Source organism: Chanodichthys erythropterus, chromosome 24 (assembly GCF_024489055.1).
Source record: "Chanodichthys erythropterus isolate Z2021 chromosome 24, ASM2448905v1, whole genome shotgun sequence".
NCBI lineage: Eukaryota > Metazoa > Chordata > Actinopteri > Cypriniformes > Xenocyprididae > Chanodichthys > Chanodichthys erythropterus.
This window is the reverse complement of record NC_090244.1, coordinates 22,722,888-22,740,806: the sequence shown is the minus strand read 5'-3', so window position 1 is coordinate 22,740,806 and position 17,919 is coordinate 22,722,888. Positions and strand designations below refer to the sequence as shown.

The window sequence follows — 17,919 nt, the reverse complement described above, 5'->3', positions numbered from 1 at the left end:
TTCTTGCGCCTCCCGAGCGCCTTGCCCTGCCGGCGCCTCCCCAGCGCCTTGCCCTGCCGGCGCCTACCCAGCTGTCTGCCCTGCCGGCGCCAGCCAAGCTGTCTACCCTGCCGGTGCCACCCGAGCGCCTTGCCCTGCCGGCGCCACCCCAGCTCTCTGCCCTGCCGGCGTCAGCCAAATGGTCTGCCCTGCCGGCGCCACCCAGGCTGTCTGCCCTGCCAGCGCCTGCTAAGCTGTCTGCCCTGCTGGAGCCTGCCTGGATGGTCCCTCCAGTACCGCCCTGGTCCTCAGCCAGGACCCCAGACCAGCTGAAGCCCCGCTGGTCTGTCCCGCCGGTCCCGCCCGTGTTTTTGGGTGAGCGTACAATCTCGAGTGTTCTCGGGGCTGTGCGCTCTCTTGTCTGCGTGCCTTCTTTCATGTTGGGAGCGTGGCGTTCGGATCCCGGCACTCGTGTCTAGTTTGGTTTCGAGATTCGGACACTCGCGCTCCCAGTCCTGTCTTTATTGTGAGCGCACGGTTTGTGTGTACTTTCACTTGCCGTGCGCTCTTGTCTCATGTTTTGTGTAGCACGCGGTGTTTTCCACCTGCCGCGTGCTTTCATGTTGTGTTTTTGTCCTGTGTTGTGTTAGCACGCAGTCTGTGTTTTACGGGCTGCGTGCTTCCATGTTGTCTTGTTTTGTATGAACACGTGGCTTATGAGTTTTCATAGTCACGTGTTCATGTCTCGTCTTGTGTAAGCACATGGCTTGTGATTTGTCTTCATTGGCCATGTGCTTGTGTCTTTTTTTTGATGTGAGCACATGGCTTGTCATGTGTTTCTTTGTGCCATGTGCTCTCATGTCTATTGTCTTGACAACGCCCACCTTGTTACCTGATTATTGGTTGATTTGCCCCACCTGTCCTCCCTCATTACCTGCCTCATTTGCTCTTCTATTTATTCTCCTTGTGTTTGCAGTTCTGTGCTGGTTCGTTGTCGTTTATTGAAACACACTGCATCCATGAAATCATCAGCATTGTTACTTTGTACAATTACTAAGCCAATACATTTGAATATTACCATGTAACCATGTTTTAACCATGTAAAGTGTTAACACATGAATTCATAAATTGAACACATTCATAGATCAAACAATACAATCAATAAATAAATGTAACCAGTGATTAATATGTTTTATTCTTTTAATTGACAGTGTTTTATCATTAGATGGGTATAGTTAAATAATGATTTTATCAATTATATTTATAGATACTCTTATGATTACTACTATCCATAATTTGGCACAAAAATTACAAAGATATGAAAAAGATTCAGCAGATATTTTATTACTTTATTTGCAAAAAATATATATTAAACCATTTCCTAAGTGTCCTGTATGAAGCAGCTGCTACAAAGATACTGAGGTAATGTGCTTTAATACTGCTTTACTGCCAGACAATATCACAATTACCAAAGATATACAGTCCTTGAGCTTCTCAAAAGCTAAAAAAAATCCAGGAAATGACATTCATAAAGAGTAAGATATGTATAAAGAACAATATAGAGATTTTTAGCATTTCTTCAAATAATAGTTTGGCCCACCCAAAAATACATGTACATTTTTTGTTCAAGAAAATGAACATGTGGACTTTCTCAGGAAGAATTTGAGATCTCTCATTACCGTGTCCTCAGCTGTGTAGAACACTCTTGCCAAGAGTGTTGTAGAGGTAGATGATGGAGAGCTGTGAGAGAAGAGGAAGAGGGTCTTTCTCAGGTTCTTCTGAGGCAAGGATAGGAGGATGGTCTCTATATATTCACTTTGGATTTTTACAAACTGGAAGTAAAAAAAATATATATTATAGTAGTTATTGTAGTCAGGTGTATTGTTTGTTAGAAAGGTATGAGGAAAGCATGTTTAACTTACATGTTCCTCCTCTTCTTCATCCTGAGCTGCACTGTCACCTCGGTCACCACTGCCATCATCATCCTCCTCTGGCAGCTGAAAGGTTGTATTACATTGTTAGAAGTTGCATTTTTACTTTTGAAAGCAGTCTCTTCTACTTACCAAGGCAGCATTTGATGAAAAAATACAGTAAAATAATAATATTCTAAAATAGTTTTACTATTAACTGTTTTCTATTTTAATCTATTTTTAAAAGTAAGTTATTCCTGTGATCAAAGCTGAATTTTCAGCATCATTACTCCAGTCTTCAGTGTCACATGATCCTTCAGAAATCATTCTAATATGCTGATTTGATGCTCAAGAACAAAAAATTTGAAGCAGCACATTTCAAAAGAAATGTCCGAGCATCAATTCAGCATATTAGAATGATCAAAGATCAAGTGGCACTGAAGACTAGAAAAGTGATGCCGAACATTTTCCATCAAAGGAATAAATTAAATTTTGCAACATCTTACAAATCTCAATATCTTTGATTGGCAGTGTACATTATTACATTTAGATAATAAACAGTGCACAAATTCTCAAAGAACTTACATTTTAACGATTACTTCAAGCTGGGGACACACTGAACGACTAGAAGAAACATTCTAAGACTGAAATCAACACACTTAAAAACTGTTTCCTTCGACTGAAGTGGATTTAAATACTTACAGATTATGAACAGACTGAATGCAACTGGCTCTGACTCGACGTGTTTGGGCAAGATCAGTTTATTAGTTTATTTATAATCGGCCTTACAGTCGTTAAGTGTGTCCCTGGCTTTAGTCGTTGTTGCAGCCTCCTCAAAAATACATCTTTCTGTACACGAAAGCAAGAAAAAAATATTTTAAGAAAAAATACAGTAAGGGCATATTTCATGTAGCCTAAATGAATTGCGATTATGAAGTTTTTTTTTAATTTTTGATAGTATTTTGAAATCATTAAAATACCATGTATATATTGTGAGTTACAACATTATTTGTTTTTATCATGACATGAATTCATGTCGTTCCAAACCTGTTAAGACTTTCGTTCATCTTCAAAACACAAATAAAGATAATTTAATGAAATCTGAAAGCTTTCTGTCCCTCAATTGACAGTCTACACAACTGCCACTTTGATGTTTAAAACAAAAGTTCATACAGATCGTAAATCTAATCTAATGAATATTGAGAGGTTTGGTCCAAATTTTCTGAATAAACTCGATCACTTTATATAATGAACAAATTTAGTACACAAGTGCATATACAAACAAGTACAGTTGAGCTTCCATTTATGTTCGCTAATTAATGTTTATATGTGAATAAAAGTCTAAACTCAAACTGTACCAATTTCAAAACACTGCTTCATGAAGCATCGGAGCATAAATGAATCGGCGTGTCGAATCATGATTCAGATCGCGTGTCAAACTGCCAACGGCTGACATCACGTGACTTTGGTGCTCCGTACAGCAGATTCGACACACTGATTCATCTGTGCTCCGATGCTTCCTGAAGCAGTGTTTTGAAATCGGCCATCACTAAATAAGTCGTTATTTAGTTTTTTTGGCGCTCCAAAAATATTCTTGTCACTTTATAATATTAATATTGAACCACTGTACTCATATGAACCGATTTAAATATGTTTTTAGTACATTAATGGATCTTGAGAGAGGAAATGTCCATTGCTCCCTATGGAGGCCTCACTGAGCCATCGGATTTCAACTAAAATATCTTAAATTGTGTTCTGAAGATTAACAAAGGTCTTACGGGTGTGGAACGACATGAGGGTGAGTAATAAATGACAGAATTTTAGGGGATATAAACAAAAAGTGCATTCAGTTTGCGTGCTTATTCATCAGTATTGTATGTTCTGTATCAACCAGGGACTCCTGAGGAAACACGCAGGCTCGTCTCCTTTGTCTTATGCGAAGAACTGAAGACAAATGCAAAAAAATAGCTGTCGCCCAAGCAACAGAGATCACTACAGCTATCGATGGCATCTTAAAAGGCCAATTCACACCGCAACAACAAACAATTTTTTTAGCGCGACCCTTTTTATTAACGAGACCCATAAGCATATACAACCATGTAGCTAAACAAGCCAAAACAAATTATTAAAAACTAAACTGAAGGTAAACCTGCGTTGCTCTCATAGTGGTTAACGTTACCTCTCTCTTTTGGTGAAGTGGTGCAGCTGCTCTTGCTGAATGGCACGGATTGCACTATGGACTATTGTACCTTTGTATAATTAATTTTTTTAACAGTATTTTATTTTTTATAATGAACAAGGTGCGATGTCAAGTTTCCACTGCTTTGTTGTGTTGTGTGTGAGGCTCGGGCGCGATCAAACAGCTGTCTTTGCAGGGGACTTGCCTCATCGTCATGGCAACGGTTCGTGGCCAGGTCGATTACGTCAGAGTTTGTTGCAGTCTGTTGGAAAACTGTTCACACCGCGCAGACATTCCACGACCCGACAAACGCCGATTAAACATGTTCAGTCGGGTTAAAACCGACTCCAACAGACGCCAACAGGGGTATCACACCGATCCAACAAACTCCAACAGACGAGTGTTGTCGGTGCGGTGTAAACTGGCCTTTAGAAGTGTGTGATAAACATTGGCGCATCTATGACGTACGAGCTAGCGACGACTTGTAACGGTCTAGTAGTGGTGTCCCATTTCTTAGGGGAATATTTTCAGCCCTACCCCTTGACACTCTGTTTCAAGGGGCAAGGGGAAGGGGTAGGCGTAGGGGTAAGGGGAAGGGGAAGGGGTATAAAATAGAATTGGGATTGGGCCTTAAACTCGTTGACTTCTGACCCACCAATATTTTTTCACTAGCAAACGGTAAAAGCACTAGAATTATTCCCATGTTCACCACCACTCATTTGTGTTTGGTTACTAACATTTTTATCATTGCTGATGCCTTTTCTATCTATATACCCTTAAAAGTTTTCAATATGAAAATTTTAATAACCAAATGTTCCTAATTTTTTACTCACAGAGCCTGATGTCATAATGAACCTCACAGTTGATGATATTACAACATCCTCTGTTTTACTAAACTGGACTAAACCAAACGGTCAAAGCTCCCGTTATCGTGTAGAATATGAAGATAAGAATGTGATTACTGAGAACACTTCTATCCAAATAAATGATCTAATTTCTGGAGCACAGTACATATTCAAAGGCTTCTGCTTCAGCTTTAGCTTCAATTTTGATCAAATTATTTTCTAATCTGTTGCATATTATGAATATCCCTCGAATATGCATACTGCAGTCCCTTTTGTCTTGCTCTCTCAGATATTTCGCCTGTTCGCCAAAAATGACGAATTATCTCCTTGAAAATGTCTGACACCGGTGCAAACACAGTGTAAATGACTTGCCAGATGCGAAAGCTTGACAGGCGTAGCAACAGTAACTAAGGAGGGCGGGGCTTAGCGAAGGGTCCATTACAAATGCTATTTGAATTTCTAATTGGAATTCTTTTTTCTCCCACAACACAGAGCCTAATGTGATTGGGAAACTCATAGTGTCTGAAGTCACAACATTATCTGTGTTTCTGTCATGGAATGAACCAGTTGGAAATAGATCTTTCTTTGAAGTTAAATGGACTGACAAAACAAAGGAAACTAGTAACACTTCCCATAACATCACTGATCTGATTGCTGGAGTCAATTACACTTTCTGCATCACTGCTGTGGCAGCAGATAATTCAACAGAAGGCGACACTATCTGCATCTCACAATATACAAGTATGTAAAATTATAAACTATCTGTTGCTTGCTACATAGTTTGTTTAAACTAATTGACTTCTGACCCACCAATATTTTTGTCTAGAACATTGTAAAATCACCAGAATTATTCCCATGTCCACCACCACTCATTTGCTCCTTTCTCTTTAGTAAAAAGACATTTTTCATAAACCAAATACATCCTAATATTCTTATCATTGCTGATGCCTTTTCTATCTATATAGCCTGATAAAGTTTTCAATACAAATTGTAATCGCCTAATGTTCCTAATTTTTCACTCACAGAGCCTGATGTCATAATGAACCTCACAGCTGATGACATTACAGCATCCTCTGTTTCACTAAACTGGATTAAACCAAACGGTCAAAGCTCCTGTTATCGTGTAGAATATGAAGATAAGAATGTGACTACTGAGAACACTTCTATCCAAATAAATGATCTAATTTCTGGAGCACAGTACACATTCAAAGTGTTTGCAATTTCTGCTGATCATGTGACTGAGGGGAGATCCAATCAGATTTCACTGTACACCAGTAAGACCTCTGTTTGGATGTTTAATCTTAATGAAACTTCTCAACCTTCAGCTAAAAAACCATTGAATATTTACTTTCTTTAAGCAGAAAACTGTACAGTAATACCTTCAGATCCCAGACTTTCTTAACTTTCTTACAAATGCTATTTGAATTCCTAATTGGATTTTTTTTTCTCCCGCAACACAGAGCCAAATGTGATTGGGAATCTCATAGTGTCTGAAGTCACAACATTATCTGTGTTTCTCTCATGGAATGAACCGATTGGAAATAGATCTTTCTTTAAAGTTAAATGGACTGATAAAACAAATGAAAAAACAAAGGAAACTAGTAACACTTCCCATAACATCACTGATCTGACTGCTGGACTCAATTACACATTCTGCATCACTGCTGTGGCATCAGATAATTCAACAGAAGGCGATGTTATCTGCATCACACAATATACAAGTATGTAAAATTATAAAATTTCCATTGCTTGATACTAAATAATGATAGAATTTTCATTTTTGGGTGAACTCAGAGCGTGTTAGTAATATGCGCCTATATGCGGGTGCACAACGCACGTTCACTCTGCTTATTATTCATACAAGCAGCACACAAACTGCACAAACAAACAAATATTAAAAATAAAAGGATTACAATGTAAAAGATTATTATTGTGTGCATATATAGGGATAGAAATGGTTTGGTGGAATCCGGCTTGTCCTGTAGATGGTCTGCTCGCGCGCTTTAACCTCATGGACGAGCAGATCCATTGTATTTCGCTTTTCCTGACCGCCAGAGGCAGTGCTTCACACTGGATGTTTTCTCTCCTTACAAATGCATAGGTTGAGTTTAATCAAAGCCACAGGAAGGCAAGCCTGCAACCTTTAGCCAAAAAAACGTAACGGCTAATGCTAACGCTCCGTCTCTGTTTAATACCAACAAAATCCCTTGTGACCAGGATGACTCGGGGTGCTCCCCTATTTTACCCTGTGACTTCCTGCAGACTGTCCCAATAATCTTCTCGCGTGCACATATTGCTGGTAGTAGAATATTATTTTAAAAAAAAAAACACTTTTGGAATCCATTCTTCACAGCTTCGCAACAAAACCATTTGTTGGTGTTTCGCGACTGCGGATTCAATTGGAGTTTTATTGAAAGAAACAGCTGACAATTGGAAACAATGGCTGGTGAGTTTGTTTACATATATGCTTGGGGTTCGTTCACAATTTCCCAGCATTGTTTTGGTCGCTAGTGTTTTCGCTCTGTGGTATGGCCATACAGTAATAATAAATTGTGGATGTAGTTTAGACCACGCCAGGAGTGTGTGCGCTTTGTATAGTGATCGGTATCTGTGCTACAAGAAGTACAATACTCTGCTGGGTGCTTGTTCAAGTAACACAGTAGTTAATATTGTGGAGGCAATTAATATTTTTCCTTTGTATACATATAGGTGAGTATATAATACATTTTATATATAACAACATACACATATAATAAATTATAGTACGAGAATTGTTGTAATATAGATACAGTGAGTCCGGAAAGTATTCAGACCCCCTTAAATTTTTCACTCTTTGTTATATTGCAGCCATTTGCTAAAATCATTTGTTATTTTTTTTTCCTCATTAATGTACACACAGCACCCCATATTGACAGAAAAACACATAATTGTTGACATTTTTGCAGATTTATTAAAAAAAGAAAAACTGAAATATCACATGGTCCTAAGTATTCAGACCTTTTGCTCAGTATTTAGTAGAAGCACCCTTTTGATCTAATACAGCCATGAGTCTTTTTGGGAAAGATGCAACAAGTTTTTCACACCTGGATTTGGGGATCCTCTGCCATTCCTCCTTGCAGATCCTCTCCAGTTCTGTCAGGTTGGATGGTAAACATTGGTGGACAGCCATTGTTAGGTCTCTCCAGAGATGCTCAATTGGGTTTAAGTCAGGGCTCTGGCTGGGCCATTCAAGAACAGTCACGGAGTTGTTGTGAAGCCAGTTCTTCGTTATTTTAGCTGTTAGCTTAGGGTCATTGTCTTGTTGGAAGGTAAACCTTCGGCCCAGTCTAAGGTCCTAAGCACTCTGGAGAAGGTTTTTGTCCAGGATATCCCTGTACTTGGCCGTATTCATCTTTCCCTCGATTGCAACCAGTCGTCCTGTCACTGCAGCTGAAAAACACCCCCACAGCATGATGCTGCCACCACCATGTTTCACTGTTGGGACTGTATTGGACAGGTGATGAGCAGTGCCTGGTTTTCTCCACACACTCCTCTTAGAATTAAGGCCAAAAAGTTCTATCTTGGTCTCATCAGACCAGAGAATATTATTTCTCACCATCTTGGAGTCCTTCAGGTGTTTTTTTTAGCAAACTCAATGCGGCCTTTCATGTGTCTTGCACTGAGGAGAGGCTTCCGTTGGGCCATTCTGCCATAAAGCCCCGACTGGTGGAGGGCTGCAGTGATGGTTGACTTTCTACAACTTTCTCCCATCTCCCGACTGCATCTCTGGAGCTCAGCCACAGTGATCTTTGGGTTCTTCTTTACCTCTCTCACCAAGGCTCTTCTCCCTCGATAGCTCAGTTTGGCCAGACGGCCAGCTCTAGGAAGGGTTCTGGAAGGGTCCCAAACGTCTTCTATTTAAGGATTATGGAGGCCATTGTGTTCTTAGGAACCTTAAGTGCAGCAGAAATTTTTTTGTAACCTTGGCCAGATCTGTGCCTTGCCACAATTCTGTCTCTGAGCTCTTCAGGCAGTTCCTTTGACCTCATGATTCTCATTTGCTCTGACATGCACTGTGAGCTGTAAGGTCTTATATAGACAGGTGTGTGGCTTTCCTAATCAAGTCCAATCAGTATAATCAAACATAGCTGGACTCAAATGAAGGTGTAGAACCATCTCAAGGATGATCAGAAGAAATGGACAGCACCTGAGTTAAATATATGAGTGTCACAGCAAAGGGTCTGAATACGGTGGCAACCACTTCCAGCACTTTTTTCAGAGGTTCAGCACAACCCTCTACTCTTACCATTCCACCATCGAAAGATTATATTGAGGAGTTGCAAAGATGCTGGGCTAACCCTAGATCTCTTACGCACCCTACTAGTGCAAGCAGAGCATTGGCTGCGATGCAGGATGCAGACACTTATGGCTTGGGTCAAATGCTGAAAGTTGATCCAATTATTGCCTCTTTTGTTCTTTCCTCAGAGGAGGTCTTGAGGCCTAATGTTCATTGCCTCCGGCCTCAATGCCAGATTACACATGATCTTCTCATCCAGGCATATAACACAACAGCACGAATGGGTCGCATTGGCAATTCTCTCTCACATCTCATGCTGGCCCTGTCTCGGTCTCTTCAAACATCAGGAATTGTTCCTTTAAACTCAAACTTAAGTGATGCCTCGCTTCAGGCAATGGCATTCATAAGAGAGCTGGGCAGGCTGATGTCAATGCTCACACGGGCAGGCTGATGTCAACCTAACACAGACATGCCACCAAGTCTGGCTTGCACAATCACCTCCGTCTGAGGCAAGTAGGAAAACACTAAGGGACCTTCCAGTAGTTCCAGGACAGCTCTTTGGACCAGCTGTGCAGCAGACATTGGAGCGCAGTGTCCAGGTGAATCAGACCAGGCAGCAATTTGCTGAACTGAGGAGAGTTCCTCCGTCTCAATTACATTACAGTCAGCCCTCTAGGGGGCATTATCTACCACGCCCTCAGTTTTCAGCACACCCAGGTGATACTCACAGAGGCCAGCCTCAGCACTTGGAGCGATCTCATTGAGTAGAATGTTCTACTCAGCAGCCCCAGGCTCGGGGACAGCAAGTATTTCAGGCCCCAAGGGGCAGAGCACCTGGCCAATGGCCCCACAGGGATTTTAGAGGCTAGGGACGCAGGACCTGAAGGTCTCAGCAGCTCAGTTATTGGGAAACAACAACCTCCGACCCATTGGTTATATCAACACTAACTCGGGTACAAGCTGCAGTTCCGTCAGTGGTCGCCCACTTTCAAAGGGGCCCATTCAAAACATCAAAACATCGGCCCATTGCTGTCTCTGGTTCTCACTAGTGGAGGAATCCAGTCCTCTGGGGCAGGATGCTCTAGCCCACGCCTGGCCAGATCACTTACTTTATGCCTTTCCCCGATACCATTTATCTTGGCGACTGTTCACAGGGTCCTTCAAGGTAACCAAAGGCTGCTATTAGTAGCGCCTAACTGGCCAGGGAGACCTTGGTTTCCAATACTGTACAAGCTCCTAGAGCAGGATCCCTGGAGCCTTCCCAGGAGAATGGATCTTCTCCACCAGTTGGAGGGTCAGATTTGGCACCTGAATCCAGACCGCCTGCAGCTCTGTGTTTGGCCTCTGAAGGGCCGGAACCACTTTTCAGAGTCTGCGATCGTGAGGTGCAGAACACCAAATTGAACTTCAGAGCGCCTTCTACCAGGAGTGCTTAAGCCTGTCGATGGAAGCTCTTCGTTGATTGGTGCAGAGAATATGCAGTGGTCCCAGATCAATGCCCTGTTCCCCTGGTTTTATGTTTTCTGCAGTCACTGTTAGAAAATAATAGAGCAGTTTCTACCTTGAGAGTCTATATGGCTGCATTTCAGCATATCATGTGCGAATAGATGGTCAGCCATTGGGGACTCATGCCTTGGTTACTCAGTTTCTTAGAGGTGCTCAGTGACTGCACTCTCCTCAGTCCACTCAGGTGCCCTCATGGGACCTGAGTCTAGTACTAAAATCTTTTACATTGTACCCATTTAAATCTCTAGAGCAGAGTGACCTGAAGTGGGTCTCACTGAAGACAGCGTTTCTCTTGGCCATTACTTCGATTAAGCGTGTGAGTGAACTCCACGCATTATCAGTTAGCACATCCTGTATGCACTGGAATGTAGATGGCTCAGTAGTGATGTTATGGCTGGACACAGCATTTCTCTCCAAGAGGCTCTCTACCCATTTTAGAAACCAGGCTATTGAGTTGGCAGTGTTTAATCCTACAGTTTTGAGTACACAGGAGGAAAATGGAAGCAGACTTTTGTGCCCAGTAAGAGCTCTCCGGGGCTATCTGAGGGCCACAGTTTTTTGACAATCAGACCAACTTTTTCTCTGTTATGGGGGGCCAAAAAGAGGTCAGCCCGTCTCAAAGAAGAGATTGTCACACTGGGTAGTTGAGGTGATCACCCATGCTTACAAATCTAATAATTTTACAGTGCCATTGGGAGTGAGATGTCATTCGACAAGGGCCATCTCAACATCTTGGGCTGCACTAAAAGGTGTCCCTCTAAGTGATATCTGTGCAGCAGCTACATGGTCATCAACAAGTACCTTTTTCAGATACTAATGTGGCTGCTTCCGATACTATTGAGGCAGCGGTCCTGTCTGGACCCTCTTAAGGGTAAGCAGGACCTCCTCGTGACCTTGTTGTTATAAGTCATCCTCTGGCGTTCAGGAAGAATGCATTAGAATGAGAGTTATATATGTAACTGCGGTGCTATGAGTTCTGGATGACTGCCAGAGCTTTCTGTCACTCGGAGTCAGGGCGAGAAGATTCCATAGGGACAGTCTGCTGTCACAGGGTTAAAAAAAGGGGAGCACCCCCTAAAAACTACACCTATGCATTTGCAACAAAAGATAATATCCAGTGTGAAGCACTGTTTCTGGCGGTCATCCAGCAAATCCGCCATATAATAGGGACAACCCAGTTAGACCATGCGGCAGGTACGCTAACCATTTTTCACGTCGTTAAACTAGACACGCCCTTCAGACACACCCTAAGTGCACTTGCACTGTGCGCTTTAGACCATGCGCTTAGATCGTTAAAATAGGGCCCAGTATGTCAGGGTTCTGCCCTGACAGCCTTGTGTTGTCTTTGTTTAATGTTTCTATGTTTGTGTTGTGTGTCAGCACATGGCTTTGTCTTTGTTTGTGTTTGCCATGTGCTCCTCTGTTCCCGCCTCCTTGTTTCCAATTATCTCGCCCTCTTCTTTAGTCATCGATCACTCCTCGTTAGTCTGAGTGTTGTCACCTGTTCCTCATGTTCTTTGCTCCCTTTTTATTGTGCCCTCTTTCCCTCATGTTTTGCCAGTACGTTAAACCTGGTGCCTCTGTGTTCTAGTCCTCTGGTTTCTAAAGTGTTTTTGTAGAAGTTACTTATAGCCTTTTGTTTTCTAGTCATGTCTTGTTCTGCCTGTTCCTGACCCCCTGCCTTGTTTTGTCACATACACCAACACTCATTTGCTCCCTTCTTTTTAGTAAAAGGACATTTTTCATAAACCAAATACATCCTGATATTCGTATCATTGCTGATGCCTTTTCTATCTATATAGCCTGATAAAGTTTAATGCAAATTCACCAAATGTTCCTAATTTTTCACTCACAGAGCCTGATGTCATAATGAACCTCACAGCTGATGATACTACAACATCCTCTGTTTCACTAAACTGGACTAAACCAAGCGGTCAAAGCTCCCGTTACTGTGTAGAATATGAAGACAAGAATATGACTACTGAGAACACTTCTATCCAAATAAATTATCTAATTTCTGGAGCACAGTACACATTCAAAGTGTTTGCAGTTTCTGATGATCATGTGACCGAGGGGAGATCCAATCAGATTTCACTGTACACCAGTAAGACCTCTGTTTGGATGTTCAGTCTTTATGAAACTTCTTAAACTTCAGCTAAAACAAAACAAACAAACAAAAAAAAACATTGAATATTTACTTGCTTTAAGCAGAAGACTGTATAGTAACTCCTTAGGATCCCAAACTTTCTTAACTCTACTCTAATTACAAATGCTATTTGAATTCCTAATTGGAATTCTTTTTTCTCCCGTAACACAGAGCCAAATGTGATTGGGAATCTCATAGTGTCTGAAGTCACAACATTATCTGTGTTTCTCTCATGGAATGAACCGATTGGAAATAGATCTTTCTTTAAAGTTAAATGGACTGATAAAACAAATGAAAAAACAAAGAAAACTAGTAACACTTCCCATAACATCACTGATCTGACTGCTGGAGTCAATTACACATTCTGCATCACTGCTGTGGCAGCAGATAATTCAACAGAAGGTGGTGCTATCTGCATCTCACAATATACCAGTATGTAAAATTATAAAATATCTGTTGCTTGCTACATAGTATGTTTAAACTCATTGACTTCTGACCCATCAATATTTTTTGTCTAGAAAATTGTAAAAGCACTAGAATTATTCCCATGTCCACCACCACTCATTTGCTCCCTTCTTTTTAGTAAAATGACATTTTTCATAAACCAAATCCATCATAATATTCTTATCATTGATGATGCCTTTTCTATCTATATAGCCTGAAAAAGTTTTCAGTGCAAATTTGAATCACCAAATGTTCCTAATTTTTCACTCACAGAGCCTGATGTTATAATGAACCTCACAGCTGATGATATTACAACATCCTCTGTTTTACTAAACTGGATTAAACCAAACGGTCAAAGCTCCCGTTACCATGTAGAATATGAAGACAAGAATGTGACTACTGAGAACACTTCTATCAAAATAAATGATCTAATTTCTGGAGCACAGTACACATTCAAAGTGTTTGCAGTTTCTGCTGATCATGTGACCGAGGGGAGATCCAATCAGATTTCACTGTACACCAGTAAGACCTCTGTTTGGATGTTTAATCTTAATGAAACTTCTCAACCTTCAGCTAAAAAACCATTGAATATTTACTTGCTTTAAGCAGAAAACTGTACAGTAAAACCTTAGGATCCCAGACTTTCTTAACTCTAGTCTATATACAAATGCTATTTCAAATTCCTAATTGGAATTCTTTTTCTCCCGCAACAAAGAGCCAAATGTTATTAGGAATCTCATAGTGTCTGAAGTCACAACATTATCTGTGTTTCTCTCATGGAATGATCCAATTGGAAATAGATCTTTGTTTAAAGTTAAATGGACTGACAAAACAAAGGAAACTAGTAACACTTCCCATAACATCACTGATCTGACTGCTGGAGTCAATTACACATTTTGCATCACTACTGTGGCGGCGGATCATTCAACAGAAGGCAACACTATCTGCATATCACAATATACACGTATGTAAAATTATTAAAAAAAAAATATATGTTCCTTGCTACATAGTATTTTTAAACTCCCTGACTTCTGACCCACCAGTATTTTTTTGTCTAGAAAATTCTAAAAGCACTAGAATTATTCCCATGTCCACCACCACTCATTTGCTCCCATCTTTTTAGTAAAAGGACATTTTTCATAAACCAAATACATCTAAATATTCTTATCATAGCTGATCCCTATTCTATCTATATATAGCCTGAAAAAGTTTTCAGTTCAAATTTTAATCACCAAATGTTCCTAATTTTTCACTCACAGATCCTGATGTCATAATGAACCTCACAGCTGATGATATTACAACATCCTATGTTTTACTAAACTGGACTAAACCAAACGGTCAGTGCTCCTGTTACCGTGTAGAATATGAAGACAAGAATGTGACTACTGAGAACACTTCTATCCAAATAAATGATCTAATTTCTGGAGCACAGTACATATTCAAAGTGTTTGCAGTTTCTGCTGATCATGTGACCGAGGGGAGATCCATTCAGATTTCACTGTATACTAGTAAGACCTCTGTTTGGATGTTTAATCTTAATGAATCTACTCAACTTTCAGCTACAAAAACCATTGAATATTTACTTTCTTTAAGCAGAAGACTGTACAGTAACACCTTAGGATTCCAGACTTTCTTAACTCTAGTCTAATTACAAATGCTATTTTAGTCCTAATTGGAGTTCTTTTTTCTCCCGCAACACAGAGCCAAATATGATTGGGAATCTCATAGTGTCTGATGTCACAACATTATCTGTGTCTCTGTCATGGAATGAATTGATTGGAAATAGATCTTTCTTTAAAGTTAAATGGACTGACAACACAAATGAAAAAACAAAGGAAACTAGTAACACTTCCTATAACATCACTGATCTGATTGCTGGAGTCAATTACACATTCTGCATCACTGCTGTGGCAGCAGATAATTCAACAGAAGGCGGCGTTATCTGCATCTCACAATATACAGGTATGTAAAATGATAAAATATCTGTTGTAGGGGTGTTCCTGACAAAGGATTTACATAGTCAAATCAGAATTGTCAAGTCTTGCCTATAGTTGACTGATAGCTGAATCATATGTGTGCGGGAAGTGGGGTGGTTTGATCCACATACAACAGCGCATGTGCGAGTGACTTGAATGCTTGAAATAAGCAGTCCACAAGAGCAGTCGCACACATGAACTCATCTTTCCACACTTAAGGCCAAAGGAGTAGGCCTATACTTGTAAATATAAAGGCTTGTGCACTCAGTCTATGGACGATGCAAGAGAGCTACTTTTTTTATTTTTTGTGTATTTTGTATATTTTGTATTACTGTTGTGGCTCTCAGCGAAGCAGAGGGCATTGAAAGCTCTGGAGCCCCTGTCACAGGGGTAAGCAAGTTCGGTCCTAGAGAGCCGCTGTCCTGCTGAGTTTAGCTCCAACATTAATCAAACACACCTAAACAAGCTAATCAAGCTGTTCAGGATTACTAAGGCTATAGGCACCTGAAGGTTTTTTTTTTTCAGGGTTGGAGCTAAACTCTGCAGGACAGCGGCTCTCTAGGACCGAACTTTCCTACCTCTGCCCTGTCATATCAGAATGGTGCAAGAAATACCTGAACGCCTGCATTGCAAAAGAGAGTGTCATCATTCCAGATGTGAGGACCTGGAAGAAGTGGATTCATGTGACCAAACACAGACAGACCTACAGCATTGGGTGACAGACATATGTGAGGAGAGCAGGTCACTTGAAGTGGCTAATAGTGGTCAGGATAATATGCACTTCCTCCCTGAGATTATTCCCAATATAATCTGGCTTGCAAGTACTTACCACTCTGGACAGAGGTAATGATCCCTCACTTCTGAAGCCCCAACATCACGGCAAGTTCAGCCAATGTTGAAGCAGAGTTGAAAAATTTCAAACACAGCCTTTTCAAGAATAAGAGCTTTCCTATTCAGGTGGATCGATTCATTGCTCGACATCTGTCCTTAATTGAAAGCAACATGCAAATTTGTTCTGCAAAAAAGCAAAAAGATAAAGAAAACGGTGAAGAAGATGCAGCTTTTGCAACAGTGATCATCACAGGAGCCATTCCACTACTCACAACAACTTGCAGTGAAAACATCTACGCATGTAACCTTAATTCCCTGAGTAGGGAACAAGATGCAGGAAACTATAAAACCTACCCGAAAACCCATTCATTCAGCTTCTGGAAAACTGAAGCAAGTCACTTAAATGCTGAAAAAAATTGTAGTTTTTGTTATTTTTAGACCAATATGTATTTTCGATGCTTCAAAAACTTCTAAGTAACCCACTGATGTCACATGGAGTACTTTGATGATGTTTTTATTACCTTTTTGGACATGGATAGTCTACCGTACATACATTTTCAATGGAGGGACAGAAAGCTCTCGGACTAAATCTAAAATAACTTAAACTGTGTTCCGAAGATGAACAGAGGTCTTGCGGATTTGAAACGACATGAGGGTGAGTCATTAATGACATAATTTTAATTTTTGGGTGAACAAACCCTTTAAGGGCATGCTGGGAGTAAGGCAGGGCAATGCAGCATCTCGTTCCCTACTCAAAGAAGTCCAGCATTAGCGTCAGTTCTGGCAGTTCTCCCAGGTGACTTGCGTCTACCTACCCTCCTCCATCCCCAGCACCTCCTCTCGTCAGTCAGGATTAGCCTTATGATTCCCCTGAATTAGGCAAATTCTTGAAATATGTGTACATGTTAAATTATAGACATTAATTATATGTGCAAATGTTGGTTCTGTTCTGTTTACCCTAGTGGGGTTATTTCTGCTCTCCCTGCTCTTATCCATGCTAGGCTGCATGGATGTGCATGGAGTTCGTACATCTGTAAGGGAGGAGGACAGAAGGCTTGCAGTACAATAGGTCTTACAATATTAGTAGGGACCTTCGGAATGTAACCCAGTCTAGGGTGCAGGAAAGCTTTAACCATGCCGGGTGCAAACTCCAGGCACAAGGGAGATACAGAGAGAGCTTGAATGTCTCCAATCCTCTTGAGAAACAATATAGCAAGCAGAAAGATAGTTTTCAAGGTGAGAAACGTCTCGGACTTCTTCAACAGGCTCGAAAGGAGCCATTGAGAGACCTTGTAACACAACGGCCAGGTCCTAGGCCGGCACCCTCATGTGAACTGCAGGTCTGAGTCTCAAAGTGCCATGAAGGAAATGAGTAATAAGTGGGTGTCTCCCCAAAGATACACCACTCAAAGGAGCTTTGTAAGCAGCTAAGGCCGCTACGTACACCTTTATTGTGGAGGGAGATAGCCCTGTGGAAAATCTTTCCCTGCAGGAACTCCAGCATTACGCCAACGGGGCAGTTAACTGGATCCCACTGGTGATTTCTGCACCATGAAGTGAATTATCTCCACTTCAAGGCATAGAGTTTCCTCATGGAGGGAGCTCTGGAGTGGAGGATGGTCTCAACAACCTCAGTTGAGAAACCTGAACTCATGAGCTGGGTCCCCTCAGAGGCCAAGCTCATAGTTTCCACAACTCCAGGAGGGGTGAAGGATTGACCCGCTCGGCTGAGAGAGAAGGTCCATCCTGATCGGAATCTCCATCGGAGAGCCATCTAGAAGGGATATCAGGTCCGAGAACCATACTCGGGACTGCCAGAATGGGGTC

At 41.2% G+C, this 17,919-nt stretch overlaps 1 protein-coding gene across 1 annotated transcript in view; it reads left to right on the top strand.

Moving 5' to 3' along the window:
* ptprjb.2 (protein tyrosine phosphatase receptor type Jb, tandem duplicate 2) overlaps nt 1-17,919 on the top strand; it is a 36,863-nt gene that overhangs the window by 4,301 nt on the left and 14,643 nt on the right. The window contains exons 4-12 of the mRNA XM_067380336.1: nt 5,406-5,654; nt 5,939-6,187; nt 6,374-6,634; nt 12,551-12,799; nt 13,013-13,273; nt 13,559-13,807; nt 14,001-14,249; nt 14,545-14,793; nt 14,987-15,247. Of these exons, the coding sequence (XP_067236437.1) occupies nt 5,406-5,654; nt 5,939-6,187; nt 6,374-6,634; nt 12,551-12,799; nt 13,013-13,273; nt 13,559-13,807; nt 14,001-14,249; nt 14,545-14,793; nt 14,987-15,247 (2,277 nt within the window). The remainder of the gene's footprint in view (nt 1-5,405; nt 5,655-5,938; nt 6,188-6,373; nt 6,635-12,550; nt 12,800-13,012; nt 13,274-13,558; nt 13,808-14,000; nt 14,250-14,544; nt 14,794-14,986; nt 15,248-17,919) is intronic.